This window comes from Panicum hallii, chromosome 3, assembly GCF_002211085.1.
Source record: "Panicum hallii strain FIL2 chromosome 3, PHallii_v3.1, whole genome shotgun sequence".
Taxonomy (NCBI): domain Eukaryota; kingdom Viridiplantae; phylum Streptophyta; class Magnoliopsida; order Poales; family Poaceae; genus Panicum; species Panicum hallii.
In genome coordinates, this window is record NC_038044.1 from 33,768,125 (window position 1) to 33,777,649 (window position 9,525).

Below are 9,525 nucleotides of genomic sequence, written 5' to 3' on the forward strand. Positions count from 1 at the left end.
GATGATGAGCTGCTCCTGCTGCTTGCTTGAGCTCGGGCTCTTGTGATCTGATTGTTGGTGGAGAAAGTTTCTCTTAGGCGGGTTGCGAGGAGATGGGAGTAGTGTTGAGTGGTCGGGAGGATGTATAGCTGGGGGATGAGTAAAAATAGAAAGTGCAGCAGATATTAGTGGGGGCTGGTAATGGTATTCTAAATTGTTGGATTTCGTACGAAACACCGAATTGATTGTGCATGTGGATTCGTCCATTTAGGTAGACCTATATAGCTATTATCACATATTATCTCCTAGAAGGTACTAATAGAAGAATATATCACTATTATAGAATCGGCTAATAGTCCCGGTTCCTAACCTCTTTTAGTCCTCGTTTTGGAACTGGGACTACGAATCCGGATCCGTTCTCACACCCAGTACTAAAGGTTCCATGCAAGACAAGAAAATTACTCCGCACCTAGGACTCAAACATAAGATCTGTTGCCTCGCACATAGCTTCCTTGCCACCTTACCTACACAATACATATGACTCTAGTTGAGATACTACTCTTTTGAACTAACCCGTGGAGAACCTTTTGATTCAGGCTGGTAACACCAACCGGGACTAAAGGGTGACACTTTAGTCCAAGTTTTGTATCACCAACTAGGACTAAACGTTTAGACTTTTAATCCCGATTGGAGCCACCAACCAGAACTAAAGATAGACTTTTAGTCCCCGTTGGTAGCTCCAATCGGGACCAAAGAGCCCTCCCGCCCATAGCCATTGGATTCGGGATTAATGCCTAGATTAGTCCCGAGCACAACTATGACCAAGATAAATGTCAAAGATCAAAGATCCTTTCTGTAATAGTGTGTGTATATTTATATTTATATTATTTTATTTAAAATAATAACGTTGCTTTGTAACTTAAGAAAAACAAAATGAGAAATCCTAGTGTGATTTCTTGTAAATTCTTTTGTTGGAACATGACGATGGGCAAGGGCCCAATTTAGAGTCCGTTGAGCGGGACATTTTTTTATCCGTTGTCTTAAATTTTGAGTGATATGGATTTTTGATCCACTTTTGACGGAAATTTTCTTTCCTTACCGCTCCTTTTGATCTTCAATGAATTTCACTTTGCTGCGGTGCTTCTAGGTCTCGGGGATGTCGCTTGCTTTTCTTGAATGACGCCACGAATGGTTATTAGTCTTGATCATCCCGTATTTGTGACTCCAAGGAGTGGATTGATTTCCACTACTGGAATTAACTGCATCATGGTGATGTGGCCGATCATTCGGCCGATGTAGTCGACTCTGCTGCTGGTGATCGGACAACAGCAGCGGAAACTAAATTCGCAGAAAAACCTAGACGATCATGTTGAAGCTTAGTGATGCATTCAAGACTGATTCAGTTGCCGAGAGTAAGATTTTGAATAACAATGACACGAAATCATTCTTTTCTCGATATCGACTCAAATCCACGGGGAAGTCTTCGGCAAATCAGAATTAGTTGCTTACTTCCCTATCTTCATATAAAGAGAAAACAGCGGGTTGTCCTGCTTAAATCTTGAACCAAGTCTACCCGAACCCGTATTGGACCCGTCGGGCCTGATCATAATACGATTTTCAGGACAGATCCCGCCAACTTCCAACTTTGAGTGGGGTACAACCTAGTTCAAGATTCTAGATCGACTGAGTTACATAGATTTACTAGTTCCATATGCCAGCATGTGAGGAATGCTTTCAAAGCTTCATCCAAGGTTGAACATACCATAGATCCTTATTTCTTTCATCCTGGAAGTGGACAGAGCTAGAACACCTCTTCTGCTCTGTACTCAACGACCATCATACCTTATACTCAACTGAGTGCATTCAAGAGGAACCTTGAGTTACTAACATGGTTTGATGGTATAAAAGAGAACTGGAGCTAAGCATTGACTATGGTTAAAGTGATCTTTCTGAGTAGATGGCAAAGATGTCCTTAATTCAAGTAAGTTCAACATGCACTAGATAGGTTTTCATTGAACTCCTAGACCTAAGCATTCATATGCAATAAATGAATATCAAGTAAACTAAGTTAAATAAAATTAGTAGGTGTATATGCTCAGGTGCTTGGCTTGCTCTGCTTCGGGAGCTGAAGCTTCGACTTGGGGTTCCAGATCGTGCTCTACCACGATAACCTCTCCCGCCCCTGCTAATCCATCGGGTGACAACTCGATGTACTCGACGCTGACGTCCGCAACTTCTAACTCTAGTAGTGCATGCAAAACATTTAAAGAATTGAATTACAACTTTCCTTCACGATAAATTTGCAATGCAAAACCTAATTACCCTTTTAAAAACCCTAACTCATTTTATCCTAATTATTTAAGCCTTAAATTTTTTTTGAACTATTAATTAAAATTAGCTTGAATTATTCTACACTAAGAAAATCCTAATTTACTATTTATTGTTATTCTAAATATTAATCCTTATTAATAACAAAGGGTTTTTATATTTTTAGTGCATAAAGGAAAATCACACAAACCGAATAAAATTGGTCTCACTATTTTAAACATTTCCACAATTTACGGAATTTAATCAAGTTTTAAAGCATTTAAACTAATCTTTAACTATTTTTAAAATTTTCCCACCTGAAAACTCCTTTCTCACGCACTTTCACCCTAACACCTCCTTCAACAAAGCCACCTCAGCTAGCTCATAGAACTACAACTCATCATTTTGCATATATGGAAGAAAGAGAAGGTGTGGAGAGAGAGTGTACTATCTATTTTCTTCAAGAGCTAGCTTATACAGAAAAAGTGAGTGGGCAGCCTACTTTATTAATGTGAGAGGGGTTGCAGGATCCGAGATGCTTTGAACAATATGCTATAAGACAAACCAATGGAGAGGTAACCTCTTTGCTATCTCTTATATAAGGTGGATAAGCTTAGAGCTAGTGCGCTAGCTCAACCAAACGAGGGAACCTAACCCGCTCTCTCTCTCACACGCTGACTAACATGCGGGTCCGGTCCATGGCACAGTGTGCCTGCTGTTGACCGCCGGTTTACGGCCTAGTCGATTGCGGATCTCGCAGCCGGCGAGGTCCCCGGTGACCGGACCTAGCTGCTCATGGCTATGAAAGGCGGTGGCCCGAACTCCAACGAGGAGCAGCCCACGGCACCACGCCAAACTACGGCGAGACCAGCCCCTACAGCTACTCCACAGACTCACCCGCGACCCCTACAACCTATTTGAGCAGAGGCTCGGGGCCAAGAATGGCTAGAGCTATGCTCCCCGCGGCAGCGGCGCTTAATGGCGAGGGTGGCGTTCTGGCTTGTCCAGACTCGCACCAAGCCAACAAGCACCCGCACTAGCACCACAGGCACGCACACCACACAGAACACTACTCAAACCACCAGGGAAACAACTCTAGAGCCTAGCTCACCGGCGACTGAAGTGGTGGTGCTTGGGGTTGAAGAAGATGGCCGGGTTCCAGCGAAAACAAGAACATATATGGCTCGGGGAAATGGGGATGGGTGGTTGGTGAGCTTGCACAGCTCTGAGCGAAAGGAATCGGCTCGGAAGGGCTTGACGACGATGAGTCATCGAAGATGAAGGGGAGGCCGGCACGAAAGAAATGGCGGGAGGGGGTTGAATGGATGGGTTCAGGCAATATTTATTCAAATCTTTACCGCCCCTGCATCCTCCACGTCCCGATTGGTAACTTGCCCCGTGGCTGCAGTGCTCGTCGGCGCGTGGCATGCATGAATTTTACCATGCAGTGGTCGGCGGTGGGGCAGTGGCGCTCGAGCTCAACTCGGCTCGGAATGTTCTGAACGTCACCTCTTTCTTATCATTCGCATTGGCCAAAAGCAAACCTGCAGAGGGGACATTCCTCTACAACATTCATGTCAAACATTTCTTTCAATTTTTCCTCCAGCTCTTTCAAATTTGGCTCTGAACATTGGGTCTTGCATCGGTTGTCAGGAAATTCAGAGTTCTCCAGACTTCTTTTCCATCCAGCACATTTTGAATTCAAATTCAAATGCCTTGCCCATCCTTTTCAGATAAACAAATGACACATTCTTATAGTCCAACATTCCTCTTCTCAGCAATGTACTTGTTGTCCAAAGTTTATAAGTGAAATCTCATTTTTAAAGCTCCCAAAGTCAGCCCTTCAACATTGCACTGTCAGTCCTTGATTCATAGAGTATTTGTTTCAATATTTGAGGGCTTTAAATATGTCCAAAATATTCTTTAATTAATTCAAACTTGGCTCCGTTGCAAATTACTCATCACATACTACCTTTTTAATGTTGACCAAAAGTTGACTTGTTTGACCAGATTTTAAATTGCTGATTAAGTGGTTGTATGCAGGTTGAAGGATCCATCATTTTCACTGAACATATGAACGGAAAATTCAAGACTCAACGCTCAACATAGACAAAGGAAATCTGCATTTATTTTAATAAATGGTATCTGTATAATACAGGCACACTTTTCAAGTAATGCAAAAGATTTCTAGTACACACATGCGCTATTTATCAACGTTTCTTTGAGGAGTTCACAGCACACACAGAACACCATTGGCTAGAACCAAAAATAAATTCAAAATTAACCATTCTTGCCTAGGCTGGACTAGTCAGTGAGTGATATGGATTAGTTAGTTTCTCACCTTTCCTTCTCAAACTTGCCGTCAATATCCAGCTGCAACCGTGTCACTACAACAAAACAAAATAGCTTATTTTTGTCGGCCACAAACTGTCAAAAATAGCCCGAAAGCCGTCGAAAATATATATATTCATCGGTCGGCCGACGAAAATTGGCCGACGGAATAAACTCGACGAAAATGAACGTATTTTCGTCGTCTGTTGCCGATGAAAATACATATATTTTCGTTGGCTTCTATGGCCGACGAAAATAGAAGCAATATTTTCGTCGGCTGAGCTGGCCGATGAAAGAGATATGTATTTTCGTCGGTCGTCGAGACCGACGAAAATATTGGATACGCTTCAGTATTTACTGGACGCCTACTAAAAAATAGCTGCAGCATTTTCCATAGTTTTCCAGAATTATAGATAGCAGTTAATTAACATAAAAATAGCCATCCATTAGCACAATCATGAAATACATCATCACACAATCATAAAATACATCCAATACGTGCAATCATGAAATCCATAGTCTAAATAACATATATATGTCAACGAAACGCAAACACAAAAGCTCAGTATTACAGGTCAGTATTTCTTATGCGAGCTCAAAAATAAGTGCTCAGTCTTACAGGTCAGTATTTCTTATGCAAGCTCAAGAACAAGTGTTGATGCTCCACCTCCTCCCTAAGGACCTGTTTAAAAAGAAACAAGGACTATGAGGAACTAGATATTTGTAAGATTGAATGATTACTCATCAGAATCAGTATGTTCAGTCTTACAGGTCAGTATTTCTTATGGGAGCTCAAGAACAAGTGCTCAGTCTACAGATCAGTGTTTCTTATGGGAGCTCAAGAACAAGTGCTGATGCTACTAAATGTTGCAGCTGCATAGCAAATAACAAACGAACCAGGGTGTATTTTCTGAAATAGATGTTTTAAAATGAATGGTAGTTTGATATAGGTTTCACTTACTGAAGGAATCCCGAGAAGCTCTCGATTTGCAAGTGCAACGGCCTGTATTGAGAAGTAAAAATAGATACTGTTATCAAAAGATAAGTAACCAGTTAAAGAAACTCTCAATACGTACCGAAAAGGCTTCATTAATCTCATAAAAATCAACATGAGATGACTCTAATCTGGCATATCCTTCAATATTAAGATCATGATGATATATCTAGAAGCGTACTCTACTCTTAAATGAGATAGCTATTACTATAGCTTACTTGAGTTGCATCTGCATATCCTTTGATCCTTGCAAGGACTTGCAGGCCAAGCTCCTGAGCCTTCTGCCCACTCACCAAGACTAATGCAGCAGCTCCATTACTGATCCACGTAAAAACAAATTAGATGTAACTAATTGCAGAAGCCTACACAAGCGAACAGTAGGCAGCACACTTGACAGTACCGGTCATGGGGAAAAATATACAGTGCAAAGTGTAATGAAAGAGTGTCAAACAGCATATTTGTAAGTACAAACAGAAGTCAAATATGAAAACAACAAAAAAGAACAGAATGCATGCATGATATAATAAAAGAATTAATTGTTAACAATGAAATATTTTATTTCTCAGACCTTTCAAAAAACAGCATATTGCAGGAAAAACTTAAATATTTCACAAAATAAAATAAATGTCAAGCAGTTATACCTTATACTAGAAGCATTTCCAGCTATAACAGTACCACCATTCTCCTTGAAACTTGGGCGGAGTTTCTTAAGTTTTACAGGGTCAAACTAAGAGACACAGAAATAACACAAGTAAAACTGTCATGTGTATTGACCTTATAATAACTATTTGAAAAGCTCTTTATGTAAGGAGGCCCATTGTACTCCTGCGAAGCAAGAAAGTGCATGCCAGTAATTACCTTGTTCATAACCAACTACAAATTTTAGTTCGTTCATGACAACTTTGTTACATGAGAAAATTACCTTGTCCAGGCTTTCATCTTTGTAAGTATTTTCTCAAATTTGTAGTCAATTCGCTAGTTGTAATCCTTGTGAGGTCCAACCCCTGATGCGTTACTGGATCAGCTTCATTGTAATTTTGGACATAAACGAAAAAGTTCCTTGCTCTACGTTTCTCAAATAGACCCATCAAATGAGATTTAAGAGCCTCCATGTCAGTGGCAGGAACCTTATGAATATGATGAAAATGCAACAAAGCAATATAATTAGAATACAGAAGCCATTTGTGAGAAATCCAGCATAGACTGGACCCACAAGGAGTATGATGGATGAGTCTAAGCTTGAGACATTACCTTCCCTTTGCTGAAGACATAGCTTCCATCAACAGCTTTGAATGACAAATACTTCGTCACATCAGTATGAATGAGAGTACGAACCAAAGTTCCGTTTGCCATCATAAACTGGTCAGAGAAAAGGAGAGTTTGATATATACACTGTCCTCAATACATTAACATAAGAACATATTCCTTGTAGGCTTTAAGCATTTCATGGGCTGAATTATGAATCAAGTTATTGTTCATTGCCGGCAATAATACATTTACAAGAAACACTATCTGAAGAGGGTTCGAGACTTCGAGTACAAGGTAGTAATAGCCTCCAGGCAGAATTGGCATGTTCCAATACCAGGCAATCATGTACCAGTCAGGATGAAACTAACAAGTGCCAAGGTATCTGGTATTGCAATGAATAAACAATAGAGAAAGTAGTGAGTGTGCAAGAATACGGAATGATATGTTCAGTTACTCTTTGCCGAATATGATAAGTCTGTGGCAAGAAACAATAAGTACATAGAAAGGTTCAGCCCATGGGGGATCATCATACCTTTGGAACCATGTCTACGTTGTAATATCTGCTCGCACCTAGATGTGCCGGTGGCTTCTCTTCCACCCTAAACCTCTTCCAGAGCTGTTCACAAAAAAAAAGGGGATCAAAGGGAATACAATGATAAAACAATACTTCGTCAGTCACTAATTATCCAAACCAACTGAATGACTTGCCAACACACATACATACACACACAAAAAAAAGACATATAACTACTTAACACATGTTACAGTTTCAGATAGAACAAGTTACAGTTTCAGATAGAACAAAAATCATAGATTTATAGCTTCTTGCCTGGTTCAGGTTTAGGGAGGTGGAATCTCCTCCGTAGTAGTCATTTCTATCCATGTATAGAACCTGCAGAAGCATCATAAGAAATTCTTCAGAAATCAGAATCCATTAAGCAAATCCACCATAGGTCAATTTAAAGTAGTAGGCTGATTGTTACACTTCAGTATTGTTCAATCCGGTTTCAATAAATGATAGTTGATCCCTGCCTCGTCGCCTGACATCAGAGGACACATCACTATCGTCTTGCAGAACATGGGAAAGCACTTCTAGGTCCCAGAAATGAAGATCATACGCTAGATCACAAAATTCAATGCAGTGAACCACCCTTGAATCTAGATAGATGTTACTGGAACTTTTTTTGGACAGGATGTTACTAGAATCTCACTAGTTTGCCTCCTCATTTAAGAATCTAACCGGCCCCGATCGTGGCACATTCAAATGATTTCACGATCGTGTGGATCAATTGCTAACTCCATGGACCAAAGATAGCTTAGACAAGCGCCCATGCAAGCGCGCCAGGCCCGGATCAAGCAGGGGACTAGCCAGCACCGCCTGATCTACTACCACGACGCGCGCAACCAGCCCCACCGGCGCAGGCCCCGAGCGGCGTCCGGGGAAGTGGGGAGAGCGGCAGATCGGACTCGAAGGTAAGCGGGGAGGTCCGCATGCCGGGAGGGAGGTGTACGGAGCTGACCTTGAGGCCGTCGACGGAGAGGAGGCTGCTGAGGATGCACTCCTTGAGCCCCGTGCCCAGCACGATCACGTCGTCCTCCTCATCCATGGCGGCGCGCGGGGGCGCGGGCGGCGCATGGGGGCGGGAGCGGGGCGCAGGGGCGGCGGCGGCGCAACACGGGGGGAGGAGGGGCTGCTGTGAAAGAAAAGAAAGGGATCGAAGGTGAGCTGTGGGTATAGTTAGGTCAATTATTTTCATCGGCTTACCAAAGCCGACGAAATTGTGCTTATTTTCGTCGGCTTAGGTCTAGCCGACGAAAATGTGGCTATAGTTTCGTCGGCTCTGACTAGGCCGACGAACCTATAGTAGCATTTTCGTCGGCTTGACCTAGGCCGACGAAAATAAGCGCAATTCGTTGGCTTTGATAAGCCGACGAATTAATTTAGTTGTTTTCGTCGGCTTTCGGTGGAGCAACGAAAATAAAAATGGCCGACGAAATTGAGCTGTTTTGGTGTAGTGTGTGCCCTCCCTCGATCTGATATGGAGGAGATATTTGTTGAGTAAATAGACAATCGCAGTATTAAATTCCATACAAAACTAATCATGGTTAGCACACGAACTAGCATGCATAGATGTAATAGACAGCATAAACAACATAGGCAGAATCTCAGGATATATGGTTAAAAAATAGATCAGATCACAGAATACGTACGGAGCCTTAGATGGAGCTGGAGGGTTGATGACGATGAACCACTGCTACTGGAGATGATGAAGGCGGTTGGCCCATGAGGCGACGGAGTTGATCGGAAGACGCGCCGTAGTGAAGACCTTGAGCAATAGTGCGAAGCGCTTCCAAAAACCTTATTAGCTCTCTCCCAGTGTAGGATTCCAAAGGCAAAGGGTTCTGGAGACCTACACTTCTGTTCGCCGGTGCACGCCAGCACTCGGGATGGAGAAGACTACGATGGCGGTGCAACAGCGAGAAGAGGCAAAAACCCTAGATTTTGATGTGTTTCTAGTGAAGGCCGATGGATCATATGTACAGGAAAGCCAAACCGACCTCGCTCGCGATCGTGATCCAAACCGATAAGGTTTAGTGTTTATGTTTTCATATCTCTCACAATTAGAGCCCAAGTCACCAAAAATAAAACTGCAAAAGAAAACCAT

The 9,525-nt window shown here is 42.2% G+C and overlaps 1 protein-coding gene across 1 annotated transcript; it reads right to left on the reverse strand.

Annotated features, from left to right (window-relative positions):
* Nucleotides 1-6,506: 6,506 nt before the first annotated feature.
* On the reverse strand, nucleotides 6,507-8,466 carry LOC112887834 (guanosine nucleotide diphosphate dissociation inhibitor 2-like). Its single transcript, XM_025954103.1, has 5 exons — nucleotides 8,380-8,466; nucleotides 7,689-7,751; nucleotides 7,392-7,475; nucleotides 6,863-6,970; nucleotides 6,507-6,747 (listed from the first exon to the last, which is right to left on the reverse strand). Exons 1-5 carry the CDS (start codon nucleotides 8,464-8,466, stop codon nucleotides 6,547-6,549), a joined length of 543 nt encoding a protein of 180 aa, XP_025809888.1. The 3' UTR covers nucleotides 6,507-6,546.
* Nucleotides 8,467-9,525: the final 1,059 nt, after the last annotated feature.